This window comes from Moschus berezovskii, chromosome X (assembly GCF_049115385.1).
Source record: "Moschus berezovskii isolate FMDL1 chromosome X, NW_MosBer_1.0, whole genome shotgun sequence".
NCBI lineage: Eukaryota > Metazoa > Chordata > Mammalia > Artiodactyla > Moschidae > Moschus > Moschus berezovskii.
In genome coordinates, this window is record NC_142488.1 from 124,072,165 (window position 1) to 124,090,502 (window position 18,338).

Below are 18,338 nucleotides of genomic sequence, written 5' to 3' on the forward strand. Positions count from 1 at the left end.
AGAAAAACCATAGCTTTGACTAGATGGACCTTTGTTGGCAAAGTAATGTCTCTGATTTTTAATATGCTGTCTAGGTTGGTCATAACTTTTCTTCCAAGGAGCAAGCGTCTTCTAATTTCATGGCTGCAGCTACCATCTTCAGTGATTTGGGAGCCCAAGAAAATAGTCTGTCCCTCTTTCCACTGTTTTCCCCATCTATTTGCCATGAAGTGATGGGACTAGATGCCATGATCTTAGTTTTCTGAATGTTGAGTTTTAAGCCAACTTTTTCACTCTCCTCTTTCACTTTCATCAAGTCTCTTTAGTTCTTCTTTGCTTTCTGCCATAAGGGTGGTGTCATCTGCATATCTGAGGTTATTGATATTTCTCCTGGCAATCTTGATTCCAGCTTGTGCTTCATCCAGTTTTCACGTACAGGATAGCTGCTGCTGCTGCTAAGTCACTTCAGTCGTGTCCGACTCTGTGTGACCCCATAGACGGAAGCCCACCAGGCTCCCCCGTCCCTGGGATTCTCCAGGCAAGAACACTGGAGTGGGTTGCCATTTCCTTCTCCAATGTGTGAAAGTGAAAAGTGAAAGTGAAGTCGCTCAGTCATGTCTGACTCGTAGCGACCCCATGGACTGCAGCCCACCAGGCTTCTCCGTCCATGGGATTTTCTAGGCAATAGTACTGGAGTGGCTTGCCATTGCCTTCTCCGACAGGATAGCTAGTTGAAGCTAATCTGAACTGGGGTGAGGGTGGGGCAGGAGGGGCCCACTGGAAGAAGAGCAACTAAGGAAATAGAAACTCTGTGTTGTTTGTGGCTTATTGAGTCTGAGTTGCCTGAGGGACATCCAGGTCAGAACAGTTCACTTTTCCAGAGATGTCTGAGCAAGAGATAGACTTGGGACTCTGGGGAAAGAGAAAACTAGAGCCACAGATGAGAACATTCAAGAAGGCTTATCAAGGGAGAAGTGAGGAGAGTCAAAGAAGGAGAGAACACCTGTCTTTAAGAAAAACAGTCCCCAGAGCAGTCTGAGAATGATTAGAGGAGGGACCCGAGAGGAAGTAGTATCAGATAGTGAGGGGACAGCAAGTTTCAAGACAGAATAGCCAACAACAGTATTGGATGATGCAGAAAGCTGAAGATGAGAAACTCAGAAGAAACCATTGAGGGATTAACTGTAAACTGGTACAAGGGACCTTATGGGTAAAGCCCCATGACTGATAAAAATGGTCTAAAATTGAATTACAATGGTTGCACACCTTGCTCAATTTACTAAAACTCATTGAACTGTATACCTGAAATTTACTTGAAGTAGGTGATCTGGTGGGAGAAGGCAATGGCAAGCCACTCCAGTACTATTGCCATGAAAATCCCATGGATGGAGGAGCCTGGTGGGCTGCAGTCCATGGGGTCACTAAGGGTCGGACACGACTGAGCGACTTCACTTTCACTTTTCACTTTCACACATTGGAGAAGGAAATGGCAACCCACTCCAGTGTTCTTACCTGGAGAATCCCAGGGACGGGGGAGCCTGGTGGGCTTCCGTCTATGGGGTCACACAGAGTCAGACACGACTGAAGTGACTTAGCAGCAGTAGCAGCAGGTGATCTGGTATGTACTCAATAAATTTCTTTAAAAAGTAAAAATGGGGAGGGGGGGAGTTATCTATTGGAACTTTGTTTGAAGCAAGCTCTGATTCCAGGGAGAACTTTCCAGTGTTAGACTCTTCTTCCTAATTGGTTAGAAAAAGACCCATGAAATAAAGGCAGGAAGCGCACACTGCTGATGCCACATCCTGATCCTTCCCCAATCTCTTGCAACATCAAAAACTCCTTTATGTGTGTGATTTGCTTTTCACCAGGCAATAAATACTACCACCCTATTCCCTGTCTTCCTTCAGATGATTGCAGTATAGTTGTTGTGTTCATTATTTGTATTAACTTCTAGCATATATTTCCATTTTATAGTGCCAGGCTATAAGGCGCCAGTTCTGATCTGTTTTTTTGTTGTTGATTGCATTTTAGTGTCTTTAAATGTGGCTTCTTTATTGCCCCTGCAAGGCCTTTCAGTCTGAAATCTCATCATTCATTTTCTAACACCTCTCTTATGCTTTTAGCCTGATGCCTCATTCTTCTCAGTCATTTCCCTTCTTAAATTGATTTGACCAATGAGATGTATTTGTCTTAGTTAACAAGCACATTTGCCTTATTCTGTAGACAGGTAAAAGCAATATGGAAAAACTTCTGCCCCTTTTTAGTTATAAGGAACTATGGCCGCCCTTGACCCTATGTATTTTTTTAAAAAATATGGAACACTTCATGAATTTGCATATCATCCTTGTACAGGGACCATGCTAATTGTCTCTGTATCATTCCAATTTTAGTATATGTGCTGCCAAAGCAAGCACCCTATTTATTTTTTATGTATTTTTTAAAAATTGAAGTATAGTTGATCTACAACATTTTGTTAGTTTCAGGTGAATGGCAAAGTGATTCATACATACACACACACACATATATATGCATACATACTCTTTTCCAGACTTTTTTCCATTATGGTTTATTTTTGTTGTTGTTCAGTCACTAAGTCGTGTCCCATACTCTTGCAACTATATGGACTGAAGCACGCCAGACTCCTCTGTCCTTTACTATGTCCCATATTTTGCTCAAATTCATATCCGTTGAATCGGTGATGCTATGGTTTATTACAAGATACTCTTTTCTTCCTCTGGATCCTGAATGATACCAATATGTGGCTGCACTGAGCGTGGTGTCTACCGCCTGCAAATTACTGATAATTGTTTCCTATTGATAGGGAAAAATTTCTATGGAAACAATTCCTAAGATGCTTGTTCTGTCTTCTATATAGACAGCATCCTTTTATGGCCATCCCTTACCATATATGCATGTTTCATACTGTGTGAGTTACTCAGTCGTGTCCAACTCTTTGCGACCCCATGGACTATAGCCAGTTAGGCTCCTCTGTCCGTGGAATTTTCCAGGCAAGAATACCAGAGTGAGTTGCCATTTCCTTTTCCAGGGATCTTCTCAACCCAGGGCCAGGGATCAAACCTGGATCATCTGCATTGCAGGCAGATTCTTTACCATCTGAGCCACTAGGGATGCCCATGCACATTTCATATTTGCCTAATAAATACGTTATTTCTGAGACTTAGCCTCTATCTTAATAAGTGGTACAGATTTTGGGGGAGGGGTTTATCACTACCCTAGGCAGGTCAGTAGTTACTCCCTTAAATTTATGTCTTGGTTGATAACTCTTTGGCAAACGTAAAGCCCTTGTACCTAAGCTACTCATGGTCTCCAAAAGACACTGATCCCTTTCTTTGAAAGAGAGAATCCAAAGCAGTCTCTTTAGATTCCTCTCCAGACAGTGTCTGTGTCAAAGGGAGGAATGCAAAGGTCACTTGAACCCTGTCCCTTCACCCTTTATCCCTCCCATGAGACCTAGAAAGACCTGAATGAAATCCTAGAATCTCGGGGTTGGAAGGGTCATCAGAAGCTATTTACCTTCACCCCCTCATTCTATGTTTGAATCCCTTCACCAGTCTCTCCACCAAATGGCTGTCCAAACTCTCATGGACCACCTCCAGAGATAGATCTCACTGCCTAGGGGCAGCCTATGCAGTTGTCAGATTGCAGTAATTATAAGAGTTCTTTATCTCTTTTAAGTTCAAATCATTTTCCCCTTAGAAGAATGACAAGGCTGTGAAACAGAAGTACTAAAATGGCATGGCTGTGAAGCAAGAAGAGTCTGAGATGAGAAAGAGAAGGGAAGTAACAACAGTGGTCTGCGTGGTGCAGGGGGGTGGAGCAGTGGCAGATAAGTAGGTCAGTGGGACTGGCGGGTGGGGGGCGGGGCAATGAAGGAGACTGAGCTGAGAGGCAGGAACGGTGCTCAGGGTAAACAGGAAGGCCATGGATATGTTGATGGAAGATTAAGGAGATACTAGAACCTCGCCTGGTTGGCTGCAGTCCGTGGGGTTGCTAGGGGTCAGACACGACTGAGCGACTTCGCTTTCACTTTTCACTTTCACGCATTGGAGAAGGAAATGGCAACCCACTCCAGTGTTCTTGCCTGGAGAATCCCAGGGACGGGGGAGCCTGGTGGGCTTCCGTCTACGGGGTCGCACAGAGTCGGACACGACTGAAGTGACTTAGCAGCAGCAGCAGCAGAACCTCTTCTAAAACAAATGGAACCCGGGTTAGAGGTTGAGAGGAAGTGAAAAGTGCAGAGGAAGAGAAAAGCATCTGTAACATTCGGAATCCATCAGAGGATTCCAGCCTTGCCCTTTGCCTAAGGATATGGCAAAGATCACTGTAGAGACAGGAGAGAATGTTTAGTAGAGCGACAACTAGACAGAAGAGAAGGGAATAGCTGTACAGAGGAAATGAGTTTAAAGAGCAATGGAAAGAGAAAAAGAAGTGAATAGAGAAATTGAAAGGGGGGGAATGAAAACACAGAACTTTTAGGTTAAGGAATTGTATTTATTCTCGTGCTAGCACATAATTGTATTTTCCTGGCAGCCATTCCACAGACCTCTGCAAGGGGAAGGGGCGCCGGCACGTGTGACTATAGGGATTGAGGTCTAACTGCTCTGTGCTTTTACAGCCAAGCAAGGGACTTCATTAATGAAGCTATATTTTGATGTTGCAGGGACAGGCACTGAAATGTCAATCACCAGCAAACAGCTCCTCATTTGGGAATTGGTGGTGATGGAAAGGGCAGGGTGTGGTCCAGCAGTGGGTAGATTCTAGGGCAAAGGCAAGGGTCAAAGGTATGGGAAGCCAATCACAATTGTTCCAAGTGAGAAATAAATGGAACCTGCTCACCAGCAATCCTGTTTCCCACCCAGCGTGGCACCCAGAATGCTGACATGTGTCCCTTGCTTACATAGTAAGGCATCGAGTTCCAGACAGTGAAAGGGAGTAAGAAGCAAATCTTGTAGATTCCTTCCACACTGAGTACAGTGAACTGGTGCTGTGGGTAATGAGAACTGGCTATTGAAAGGAGGGTTTTGGTATCTAAAGGTCAGGGTTTGAACGCTGCCATGTGCTTCCTGGGCCACCCACACCGTTGGCCCTGCCTTTGTCTTATGTTCATCATTGCTCAGTGGGACTCCTTCCGCTAAGGAAATCATCAGTTGATGAAGACAGACTCCTCCGGAAGGGTATCTACTAAGGAGGTAGCCCTTCACCTTCATATTCTCCGTAAACTGGGGTTACGTGTTCATTTGTATGGCCATTGATTCACACATCCATTCACAGTTTTTCAGTGTCTCTGCTAGCTCAGTACCAGGTGGGAGCTAAAGAGAGGAGTAAGACTCATTTCTTCCTTTGATGGGGCTCCAAGTCTAGCTCAGTGACTAACTCTACTGTGTATGCTGAAGTGAAGTGAAGTCACTCAGTCGTGTCCGACTCTTTGCGACCCCATGGACTGTAGCCTACCAGGCTGTTCTGTCCATGGGATTCTCCAGGCAAGAATACTGGAGTGGGTTGCCATTTCCTCCTCAAGGGAATCTTCCCAACCCAGGGATCGAACTCGGATCTCCCACATTGCAGGCAGATGTTTTACCCTCTGAGCCACCAGGGAAGTCCACTATGTATGCTGCAGGTTGAAATTAGTGCTATGATAGAAGTACAATCCAATTAATAATCAGAGAGAGAAATGATTCATCTGGACTGGGGCAATAAGGGAAAGAAAGCTTCCTGGAAGAAGTGCCATGTAAGTTGAAGCCTGAGAGAGAGAAAAAAAGAGATACCATCCCAAGTTGAGGGAACAGCATGAAGAAAGACATGGGAACCTCAAAGCACTTGCCACTCTCAGAAAATGATAAATGGGTGGTATGACCACAGTATATAGTACTTAGGGAAATGTATGGGCAGTTGAAACTGGGAAGCAAGACGAGATGAGTTGAAGAAGCTCGTGAATGCCCATGCTAAGGAACTAGGACTTACCCACATGCAGTAAGGAGCCATCATCGGATTTTGAGAAGAGAGAAATGTGATTCAGCAGTGATTGAGGAAATGGGTATTTGTCTTATTTCTACTTTCACAGAATAGAACATATTCTTTCTTCCTGGACAGCAGTAGGCCGTTGGAAAGCAATAGACATCTTGTCTAGCTAGGGCACTAAGGACTATGGCGGGAGGGGAGAAAGCAGAGGGAGAGAGTCTGAGGAGAAGAGGAGAAATGCTCACTGCCCAAAGACAGGAAGGTGGACTTCCCTGGCAGTCCAGTGGTTAAGTCTCCGTGCTTCCACTGCAGGGGGGCATGGGTTCCATCCCTGGTCAGGGAGCTAAGATCCCACATGCCAAGCAGCTCAGCCAAAAACCCCCACACAGACACAGGAAGTGGTACCTTTGTGAATGGTGGCATACTGACAGTCCAGATCCAAAGATGGGAAAGGAGGAGGGAGCCAGGATGACTATGTGCTCTTCCAAGTAAACTGACAGGAAAATAGACTCAGTTCCCCAAATCCCTTTAATGATGAGGGGGGCATTTCACAACTGGAGAGTTTTTAGGGAACAGCTTCAGATAGAACAACTTAGAGAGGCTTTTCATCTTTCATTTATGAGGACACCTGCCTTCTGTTGATTTCTGGCCTGTAATGTTCCTACGCCCAGGCTGAGTGTTTTCAGGGACTTGAGCCATTTTGACCCATTGGCTATTGTTCTAGTAACTTTCCTTTGTTGTTGGATAGCAGTTTAGTTCTCAGGTACATTTTTTGTAAGATCCACCATGGCTGATTAAAAATGGAAGATTACAAGATTTGGGGTTTTCCGATTCAAATCTGTCGAAAGCCCTATGTCAAATACTATCAAAGAGTTTTTTATTAAGTATCTTGGAGTGCTGGTTCCAAGGGACTATAAGGCCATTCCCTCACTCCTAACTGCCCCCTCAGCAATTTGATTTGGCTACAAAAAGTGACATTTTGTATCTTTTTCTTCTACATCTTTAAAGCCCAATGATCATACCTCTGTAGCTGTGTTATGTTTGAAATTTATATTATAAACAGAGCTCTGTGAATCTAAACCATTAAGTTTTTTAAAGTAATGAAGACAGAGTGTATTTATTCCTTCATTGATTTTTTAAAAAATGCATTTTCAGCTTAGCATATGTGTGACTCACTAAAGTAAATGTAAGTTTCCTGCGGTTGTATATAAATTTCTCTTAAAATAGCCTCAGATTAAAATTCTTGACAAAAATTGCCCTTATTGGGAGCCATATTTGCAATTCTAAGGTAGTGCTTAAAATCCATTTAAATTTTTTTGGACAACTTGAATTTCAAAGCATACCTTTTGGGGGTGGGTGCTTTGGTATCAGGTATATTCACACACACTCACTCCTCTATAAAGGAAAATGCCAGAGAAACGCTGCATTCACACTCCCCTTAGGAACTAGGATGTACCTGTAAATGCCATTATCTTTTGGCTTCTATAGTTTTTTAATCATGGTGAAATAGATATCACAAAACACTTGTCTATTTAACCATTATGTATATAATTCACAGGCATTATTTACACTTGTAATGTGTACAACCATTACCACTATTGCCAAAATTTGCCTATTCTGCCTAGTTATATTTATAGAAATGGAATCATATACTATGTGGTATTTAGTGGCTAGCTTCTTTCAGTTAGTGTCAGGTTTTTAAGATTCATATAATCTTGTAGCAGGCAGCAGTACTTCATTCCTTTCTATGGCTGAATAATATTCCATCGTATGGGTAGACCACGTTTTATCTATCTATGGATAGACGTTTGGGTTTCTTCCACCTCCTGGCTGCTGTGAATAATCTGCTATAAACATTGGTATACAGGTATCTGGTATCTAGTACAGGTTGTTAATGCATCAGGGATAACAAGAATATAGCATTTCCAAGACCATCTTGAGTTGGAACTCTGGAGACACCTTCTAATGAAGCTTGGTTGTACAGGTGTTTGCTGATAGCTCTGCCACAATACACAGTTCTGACGACAGTGCTTCATCTCACTCACTCTCAAACTTCTCCAAAAGCTAATCAGTATTGAGTAAATCCACATCAGCTTTCACTTTCTTCTCAATTCAGTACTATCTGGTTTTTGGCCCAACGCAACCACCCGATTGAAAGTTCTCTCAAAAATCTCCCTTACTTTCTTTTTGACACTTTGAGTAGCTTCTTCTCAGTCCTTACTTTCCTTGACCTTTCTATAATGTTCTACTGTGCTTCTCCTCCTCTCTTTAAAGTGTTCTCTTCACTTGCCTTCTTGAAGCCTGTTTTCTTCATCTTCTCCGCTGGCCCTGGCTGAATCATGTCTCTGTCACCAGCTTCTCATATTCCAATGAGTCTCAGGCCATTACTTCCCATGGGAAGGAAAGGCTTTGAGGAACTGTGATTCCTGTGGAGCCCTTAGGCAGTCTCAGGTGAGAAGGGTCTGAATCTCTGAGAGTAATAGTTATGACACTCCCGTGGAAGGTGGTGATTATTCTTAGGCTGGTGGAGGAAAGCCAGCACCCACACCACCCATCCACACTCTCAGTTTCCAGGATGAAGTTGTTCTGTTTCAGGGAATATGACTTGACTCACGATGTACCTAGACAAGTATAGCATTGGCCCACATCATAAGATTCTACATCAAAATGACAGTTTACAAATGTATTACATGATGTTCTTCCTTGTTCCTTTCTCAGTGGCTGGACACAAAAGTGAGACATAGTTAGTGGCTGAATCCCCTTGACACCATTTTGTATTAAACACTAAGCTTTCTGAGCCCCATTTAAGGGCAATTACTGTGGCATTCCTCTCCTGACAAGGAACTTGTCATCTTAAAAGTTACTTTAAGTCATTAATCAGGAATATGTGGTCAGAATAGCCCAGCTTTGATAGTATACAAAGCCTGGGTGACCCAAGTGTCCCATGGTGCTCTTAAAACAATTATACTAAGTACCCCATACTGCAGTGAAGAGTGGGAGTGAACACCTGATTCTGAAGATCTGGGATATAACCTGAAGGTCCTAGTAAGCGGGAAATACTTTATGAAATCTTAACTAAGTTTGCAAATAACACCCTTTTGCTCCATCATACAGCCTTGTGTGTCCCAGTACAAAATAGTGTGCTTTTCCCACTAAATCCCTGGGAAGAAGCATGCCATGGCGTCATGTCCCCACAGCCCACTGCAATGTAACCTGAAGGCACACGCAGCCCAGACTGAGAAACAGAGCCTATAAGAAGAGAGACCATGTCTATACTAGTGGTAAAATCCACTGTATTCTTTCAACATCCTAGCAGTTGTACCTAAGGGTATTTGTAGGCTGGAATTAGCTGTAGGAAATGAAGTGGGCATCTCATTGCCCCAGCCCTCTTCCAGGAGTGGTGACTGGATTGTTCCCAGAATTTGCAGTCACTTAGTTGGCGAAATTGGCAGCTCACTTATTTGTCACGAAGGCACGTTGTGAAATGGACCCTAAAAGGAGTCCCATTAGACCAATTAAAACCAGAGGCCTCAAGTGTGCCATTTCCCTCATCTGATCTATGAAGAAGAAAATCTCCGACTCACTCCCAGAGACCTGAGGTTCATTAACAAAGTCATTTTCCTTTGCTTTCAAGTCTTAAGTAGTCATTTCACACCTGAAAGTTCACAAAGGTGGTGGTGGGGAGCGTTGATGTGGCAGGAAGGAAGGTTGTATTGAGGGGAGGACAAGGAAAACCAAGATCAATTAGGGATTCAGAAGCCAACGGCCCAAAGGCTTCTGTGGGAAGGGGCAGCAGAGTGTGCAATAGTACAATTTCTAGTGATTTCCCCAATTTCAGCCTCGGGGGCCTACCAAGCAGTGCACTGCTGGTTTCACACACTGATGTCCCAGGGCCCAGCCATACACAGCAGATACAAAACACGGGGAGAGCAGTGTTGTTCTGTTGCCACATTAGGGCCTGGATTGAAGCCTTCTGCTGGTGAAGGCTTGGCAAGGAAGACACCCCCTGTTCAGCTCAGCAGCAGCATTCGCTCCCCTGGTATTGCAATGACAGCTCTTCTCTTGGGCTGCCCCTGTGAAGTCCGCCAGCTAGGGTGGGCGAGGCCCCTCTAGCAGTGCCTTGCCCTGCTTGATGCCCATGCCACCAGAGGGTAAGCATTTGAATCTTCTTATATGTTCAAGACCCCAGTGGCTCTGTAAGGGCCCAAAGGCTTGTCTCACTGGCTGACAGATTTTCCTTGGTTGCCTGTGCACGCCCGCTTGATGCACCTAAGCAACCCCACCCCCAGGGCTTGGTGTTTATGGCCTTTAGGAGACATCAGGGTTTAAAGAAAATAAAAACAGTCCAGCATGGATTTATTTCTTGCCAGGGTCTCTTATCCACCATTAGATCAGCTTAAGAAGAAAGAGGATTCAGAATTTGGTAGCTGGTGAACATCACTAGGAAGGCTCACACCCCAGATAAAGCAACTGATTGCATCTGCTTGCTTCCAGGTGCTCTGGTGGGGCAACCATCTTGGCTGCTGTGGGTAGGGGAATGATGGCGGCCTGAGCAGACTGTGTTCCTCACTGGGCCCCAAGAGCCTTGGAATCAGAGAGAAATAAAACTAGAAGGAAATTTAGAGTTCATGTAGTCCAGTACCTTGATTTAGCAAAATGGGGTGACTGAGGCCCAGGAGAGGTGACTTGCCAAATGTGAAATAGTAACTCAGTGACAGCCAGGCCTGGAACCCAGGGCCCCAGACTCCCAGGATAGAGGCATCTTCCTTAGGAACTCCCCTAGGAGATTCTGAATAACTAAGAATGGGGTTGTTGGTGGTATTGTTCAGTCATTTCTGACTCTTTGTGACCCCATGGACCACAGTATGCCAGGCTTCCCTGTCCACCATCTCCCAGAGTTTGCTCAAACTCATGTCCATTGAATCAGTGATGCCATCCAACCATCTCATCTTCTGTTGTCCCCTTCACCTCCTCCTTTCAACCTTTCCCAGCATCAGGGTTTTTTTCCAGTGAGTCAGCTCTTTACATCAGGTGGCCAAAATATTGGAGCTTCAGCTTTAGCATCAGTCCTTCCAATAAATATTCAGGGTTGTACCCCAGAGTAAGTGCTTCATCCAATGCAGAAAACTTTTTCCACACAAAGTTCAGGCCTAAATGACTGATGATAATTTAAAGGGATTATCTAATCTGCAACACAAAGGACATAAGAGCAAAATGAGAGTCATGACTGAGTGTGTAATCAGTACAGATTGTTGGGTCTAACCCTCTGGGTGTAGTTAAACTGATGACACATAGAAACAGATTTTTGAATTTAGCATGAAAATCTCCTTGCTGGCCCAAAAGGTTCTCACTGACATTCAACTGTAAGACAGAAACAATTTATGTACATTTTATACTATGTACCTAACCAGACATCACTGATAAACATAAAAATATGAGTGATTTAAGAGTATGGCTTGTGGTGATCACCATAATGCATCTGGCATGTAGCAAAATGAGATGGTCTTGGTTTGGTGTAGATTTAGCTTCTTCGTAGGTTTTTGAATTTTTTCTTTTTTAATATTTGCTACTGGCAGATCCCCAGATACTGTTCCCACAGGCTTCTTGTTTTTCCCAAGACAAGATGTCTGACAGGTCTCTCCCACCCACTCAGGGTTGTCCTCTCAACTGTTAACCATGATCTTTCTGAAAAAAACAAAAACAGATTGTATGGATTCCTTACTTAAAAACCTGCAGTGGCTCCCTACTGCCCACAGAATAAAGTCTTATCTTTCTAATCTGTCAAGATCTGGCCTTTATTTTCTTGTCCTTCCTGCCTTACCCTTGATCATCCAGCAAGCAACACATGCACAAACACACACCCCCCACAACAATGAGCACTCAACATTGCTTCCCTCCATAGAGGCTACTGGCTCGCACTGACTGTGCCCTCTCAGCATTCTCAGGTATTGATGATTTGACTGGAGCGGAACCCTCTGCCTGAAATGGGTAACCATCTCATTCAGCCCTGCCACAGTCCACCCATGCTTCATGGCGCAGTTATAACCCAATTGTCCAAAGGAGCCTTCCAGTAAGCTTTTATTTGGAATTCTTCCCTCTCCCTTGTTTTTAAAATTTATTTTTTGGCCATGCTGGGTCTTCATTGCAGCACGCAGGCTTTCTTGAGTTGTGGTGCAACCTTAGTTGTGCTGTGGCATGTCTGATCTTAGTTTCTTGACCTGAGGCCAAACCTGCACCCCCAGCATTGGAAGGCGGATTTTTCTTTTTTTTGGCAGTATAATTGCTTTACAATGTTGTGTTAGTTTCTGCTGTACAACAACGTGAATTAGACATCCCCTTCCTTTTGAACCTCCCTCCCAACCCCCATCCCACCCCCTAGATCATCACAGAGCCCCAGGTTTCACACTAGCTTCTATTTTATACATGGCAGTCAGTGTTACTCTCTCAATATGTCCCACCCTCCCCTTGTCCACCCCACATCTACATGTCTATTCTCTCTGTCTGCATCTCTATTCCTGCCCTGCAAATAGGTTCATTGGTACCATTTTTTGAGATTTCACATATATGCATTAATATATGATATTTTTCTCTTTCTGACTTACTTCACTCTGTATGACAGACTCTAGGACCATCCACATCATTATAAATGACCCAGTTTCATTCCTTCTTATGGCTGAGTAATACTTCATTGTCTATATGTACCATATCTTCTTTCTCCACTCATCTGTCAATGGACATCTAGGTTGGGAAGGCTGATTCTTAACCACTAGACAAGGGAAGTCCCTTCTCTCCTTTCTAACCCCCTGGTGTTTCATTTTTGCCTTTATCTGAACCCTTTCCTTCCCTGGTGGCTTAGAGGTTAAAGCGTCTGCCTCCAATGCGGGAGACCCGGGTTCGATCCCTGGGTCGGGAAGATCCCCTGGAGAAGGAAACGGTAACCCACTCCAGTATTCTTGCCTGGAGAATCCCATGGACGGAGATGCCTGGTAGGCTACAGTCCACGGGGTCGCAAAGAGTCGGACACGACTGAGTGACGGAACGGAACGGAACCCTTTCCACTTTCTGCCAAGTGTCTTGTTGGTTTGTCTATTGGTCTATAATCCCACCATAGTGTGGATTCCTGAAGGCAAACATTCAGTCTTTCTCCAATCTTCTAGCTCAATGCTTGGGACAGAGTAGGCTGCCATTAAGTTTGTTGAATTAAGTTGGATTGTATTTCCCCTGTCCAGGAATGTCCATGCTTATCTTAACCAAATCTCTATTTCCTCTGTGTCCCATAGTGCTTCCTTGTCATGCCAAGCTGTCCTCTTCATCTTTATTCTTCATGATGGTGGCCCAGGCTCAGAATGTATCTTTGCTGGGACCCCCATCAGTATCAGCCACAGGAGCCTGGCTATAGGACTGAGTGATAAAGCTTTGCTGCTGCTGGGTGGGAAGCCTCAGGAAACCCACGGCCACAGCATAGGAAACACAGGAAGGTATTATTCTGAATATTCCTAGGATCATTTGGAGGTAGGAGACTTGGCCCAGCTTTGTGCCAGGTGTGTGTCTGATGGCCTTGGCCATCATTGCTGATTGCTTCAGGAAAATAGAGCTGATATAAAAACCGTTTGGGGTCCCAAAACCTAAAACTCTTTTCAGTATTTCACAAAGCTTCAGAAGACTACTTAATCAACTATGTGATCGGTTGTATGTGGAAACGTTGACTTCTCTCATGTGCTTTCTCCTATTGATGTATAGTTGATTTACAATGTTCTGTTTCTGCTATATAACAAAGTGATTCAGTTATACACGTATATACTTTTTAAATATTTTCCATTATGGTTTATCACCAGATATTGACTGCGGTTCCGTGTGCTATACAGTAGGACCTTGTTGTTTATCATTTTATATGTAGTAGTTTGTATCTGCTAATCCAAACTCCCATCCTTCCCCTGCCCTTCCTCCTCCTTGACAACCACAAGTCTGTTCCCTACATCTGTGATTCTGTTTCTGTTTCATAGATAAGTTCATTTGTGTCATATTTTAGATTCCACACATATAAGTGATATCATATGGTATTTGTATTTCTCTTTCTGACTTCACTTAGTATGATAATCTCTAGATCCATCCATATTGCTACAAATGGCATTACTTCATTCTTTTCTATGGCTGAGTGATATTCCATATATATGTGTGTGTGTGTATCACACACCAGATCTTTATTCACTCATCTGTGGATGAACATTTAAGTTGCTTCCATATCTTGGCAATTGTAAATAATGATGCTGTGAACACTAAGGCGCATGTCTCTTTTTGAATTATAGTTTTGTTCAGATATACACCCAGGAGTGGAATTGATGGATCATATGTCAACTCTAGTTTTCTGGGGTACCCTCCATAATGTTTTCCATAATGGCTGCACCAACTTACATTGCCACCAACAGTGTAGGAGGGTTCCCTTTTCTCCACACCCTCTCCAGCATTTGTTATTTGTAGGGTTTCTAGTGATAGCCATTCTGACTGGTGTGAGATGATATCTCATTGTGGTTTTGATTTGCATTTTTCTAATAATTAGTGATGTTGAGCATCTTTTTATTGCCTGTTGGCCACCTGTATGTCTTCTTTGGAGAAATGTCAATTTAGATCTTAGGCCCATAAGGGGTTGTTGGGGTTTTTGTTATTGTTGTGTTGTATGAACTGTTTGTATGTTTTAGAAATTAAGCCGTTGTTGGTCGCATCATTTGCAAATATTTTCTCCCAGTCTGTAAGTTGTCTTTTTGCTTTATTTATTTCATCTGGTTTTTAGTTCTCATTGGCAGGATATTTTCACTAATTGAGTATTTTTTTTTCCAAGAAGGAACCCATTACTACTTAATCACTGAAGTATATTTGGTATATAAAATTTTCCAATTTGTGTATGGCATAGCTCCATGTGAGGTTCAGAGTTAGCCCTGTGTTCAAAGAACACCTCTGCCACTTACCAGCTGTGTAAATATGGGCAAAAAAGTAACCTGAGCTTGAGCTTCCTCATCAGTAAAATGGGAATTATAATACCTATTTCATAATATTGCTGAGAGTGTTCAATTACATGAGATCATATATATAAAGGGTACTTAGCACAGTGCCTGGCACACAATGAGGACTGAACAATTGGTAGTCATTTTTATAATTTCAAAACATAGATTCTAGATATAGACATAACAAAAGATGTACTGCGTGGTACAAAGATGAGAAACTGCTGGATTTAACATAATTCCTGGGTGCACCATAACTGCTATAGTAGACAAAAGTGTGTAGCATTCATGGATTATTTGAAGAGCAAGATAAACAGTAAGGGAACTGAGTGGTCACACTAGTAGATGTTGGGCAAGGGGAATATCCGGGAAAGGGATCTGAAAGCGCTGCTGAGAGGGCTCTCATTCAGGTCAGTCCTAAAAATACCCCTCTTCATTTCAGTTGAGAAGCTGCCGTGAAACTCAAGGCTGGGCTTTCAACAGATCCAGCCATATGTGTCCTCAGCGCTGGCGCAATCTGATCAGGCCCTAAGCCTGCACTGCCCTTTCCCACTGACAGCTGACCTCCACCTGCTCTGTGTGCTCTGCACCGCTCACCTTGCAGAGGCAGAGGTCTGATTTCCAAGCAAAGGATTGCTCTTTGTTCTTTTTCTCTTTGATTTTCTCTGTATCTAGTTATTTTGGGGGGGAGAAGGAATGGAGATTAGTCTGCTGATTTGCTTTTCCCTCAGTAAGAGGGTTCGTGGGAAATTTTGATTTGAATTATTAACAATGAAGAAGAAACACTTTCTCAGCTTCAGAAGAACACGACGTGGTCTGATTCCTATATATTGAAAGTTAGGACATCATTTCTTTGTACAGCAATGAAATATAATTATAGTTCCTAACAAAATAGAAAAATTATTTGTATTGAATATGATAAGAAAAGGACTCAATGAAATATGCATTCAGATTAATAGGAAAAACATCAATACCAATTAGATAAGAAGGCAAAGGATATGAACTGTCCTTCATTGAGAAATATAATTAATGAACCAAAAAAAAAAAAGTTCATCTATACTAGTAATTGCACATGTGTGCTCAGTCATGTCCAACTCTTTGTGACGCCATGGACTGCACCCCACCAGGTTCCTCTGTCCATGGGATTCTTCAGACAAGAATACTGGAGTGGGTTGCCATGCCCTCCTCCAGGGGATCATCCCAATCCAGGGAATGAACCTGCATCTGCCTCTCCTGTGTCGGCAGGCACATTCTTTACCACTGTACCACCTGGGAAGCCCATACTAGTAATCAGATACATGGAAATTAAAGAAACTGTGAGGTATCATTTTATACAAACTACAATATCTTTTTTTATTGAGACATAGTAAATTTGGTTCCCTCATCATTACTAGTGGCATTATAAACTGCAATAGCCCTTTGGAAAGTAGCACTGCAGACTGTGTAATCAGACCCTTTGGCTTTGATCACCTTGACTTTGCTGTCTGCTCTCAGCAATGCCAGCCTGTTAACAGCAGCCCTGGTCTTGGGCCCTGCTCTGCACACATCCTGGACCAGCTGAGTCCCCACACCTTCTTCCTGTGACTTATTGCATGTTTTATCCGCTGTAAGAGGAGCTCTTCCTTCCTCTTCCTTCCTTCCTTCTGCAGAATCCCAGTCATTTCCTCTGTGCCTGTTGCTAAGCATCTCCATGTCCCCAAGAGATCTTTCTGGCTCCATTGGCCACAGGACAGTTGGCTGCTGAAGTTGCTCACATCACATCACCTTTACAAGATATTGAAATAGAAACATTGGTGACTGAGTCTAGAAAAGCCAAAGGAAAAGATTTGCACTCTAAATCTGGAAAACCAAATCTAAAAGAAACTGAGCCCTGGGCCAATCATCTTTAATTTCCTGATACACCACTATCAACTTAGATTTGCCTTCTGGGGGACTTTTGAGTTAGGCCAACCCCAGTATCCCACCCAGTTTCTTTTCAGAATCATGAAGATAGCTCATAAATGGTAGGCAAAGAAGGACTGTTATCCATAGGCCTCTCCTTAGTCTTAATTTACTTGATATCAGTTTAAATCCTATGCATATCATGTGTGTGTGTTGGCAGTCAGCAGTGAAAAGACCATATAGATAAAAGAAGAAATATTTCAGAAAAATAAAACAACTTTCAGTGGCAAACTACTCTACTGTCAACTCTAAAGTAAGGCTCCCAGGGGTGCAGGACACAGAAAAGGTACACTGGGGGTTCACCACATCCCCTCCCCCACCAACACACATACACATGAGAACACGCATGTAGTTACCCACATGGCACAGCCTTGCCAACCAGGAGACATGACAAGGGCCAGTGTGCACCCCAGGGTGTAGGCGGAGCCAAAGGCAGGAGGGGAGTGGCCAGCTCATGTGCACCTTGTTGGTGTGCTCTCTGGCAGGAACACCACTAGCCCTCTTCCTTGGGCGGGCCCCTAACTCCACACCCGTGTTTGCTTCCCATCTCCCAGCGGCCTTCCTTTCAAGGAAAGGAAGAACTCAAAGCCGGGCTACCCCAGCAGTCCAGACAAGTGCCTGGGCCATGAAGAGTGCACACCTGAGGCCATTGGTGAGCCTGCATTTAAAGTCTTTCTTCTCTTTTGGCAGAACTGGCTTATGATATGGACGTGGACGATGCTCCTGGAAGCAAGCAACATGTGAATCAGAAGGACAATGAGATAGTTGCCTCTCACAACCTTGGGAATGGCCATCCTCCCCTGAAGCTTCTCACCAGCTTGGCAATCTCTGTGCTGTGCTTTTTCCTCCTGGTGCACTGACTGCCAAGCTCACAGTATATGTGCTGCCCTTCAGCACCCAGTGGTCTCCCTCTATAAAGGGAACCACCTTTTTCTTTTTCCCTATTTTTTTTATCTTCTATACCTCCTTCAGCCATTAAGTAGAAGACTAACCCTGCGTTATGTTTTCGAAAATCACATGGCATCTCCATGAGGAGGGCAAATTTTAGTGGTAGTATAGATTGTCTTTTGCCATAAAAAAAATCAAATTGTGCCAAATTATTTTCCTATGTTTGGCTGCTAGAACATGGTTTCCATGTCTTTCTCTCTGTCTTTCCCTTTGCATGGATTTCTTTGGAAAAAAAAATAATAAACACTCAAATAAAAATGTGTTGAGTCTTTTTTGTAAGTCCTCGTACATGGTGACCATGCGGTGCTTTCCTCCTCCTCACCTAGCTTTATCTTCCATATAAGAAAATCCCTCTCCCTCCCTGTCTTCTCGGTGAGTATCAGTCTTGGCCCCAAGCTTCAGCCAAAGACAATCCCTCTCAACACACACCCCATCCATAATCTCCACTTAGAAATAGGTTAGAAGGAATTCCCTGATGATCCAGTGGGTAAGACT

General features: G+C 43.5%; 1 protein-coding gene and 1 non-coding gene across 2 annotated transcripts in view; one reads left to right on the top strand and one right to left on the bottom strand.

Annotated features, from left to right (window-relative positions):
- GPC3 (glypican 3) overlaps nucleotides 1-18,095 on the top strand; it is a 459,253-nt gene extending 441,158 nt beyond the window's left edge. Inside the window, exon 8 of the mRNA XM_055438683.2 lies at nucleotides 17,586-18,095. Coding sequence (XP_055294658.1) covers nucleotides 17,586-17,755 — 170 coding nt within the window. The 3' untranslated portion in view covers nucleotides 17,756-18,095. The remainder of the gene's footprint in view (nucleotides 1-17,585) is intronic.
- On the bottom strand, nucleotides 2,287-2,393 carry LOC129535384 (U6 spliceosomal RNA). The gene has a single exon (XR_008681646.2). It is a non-coding gene; the product is annotated as a U6 spliceosomal RNA (small nuclear RNA).
- Nucleotides 18,096-18,338: the final 243 nt, after the last annotated feature.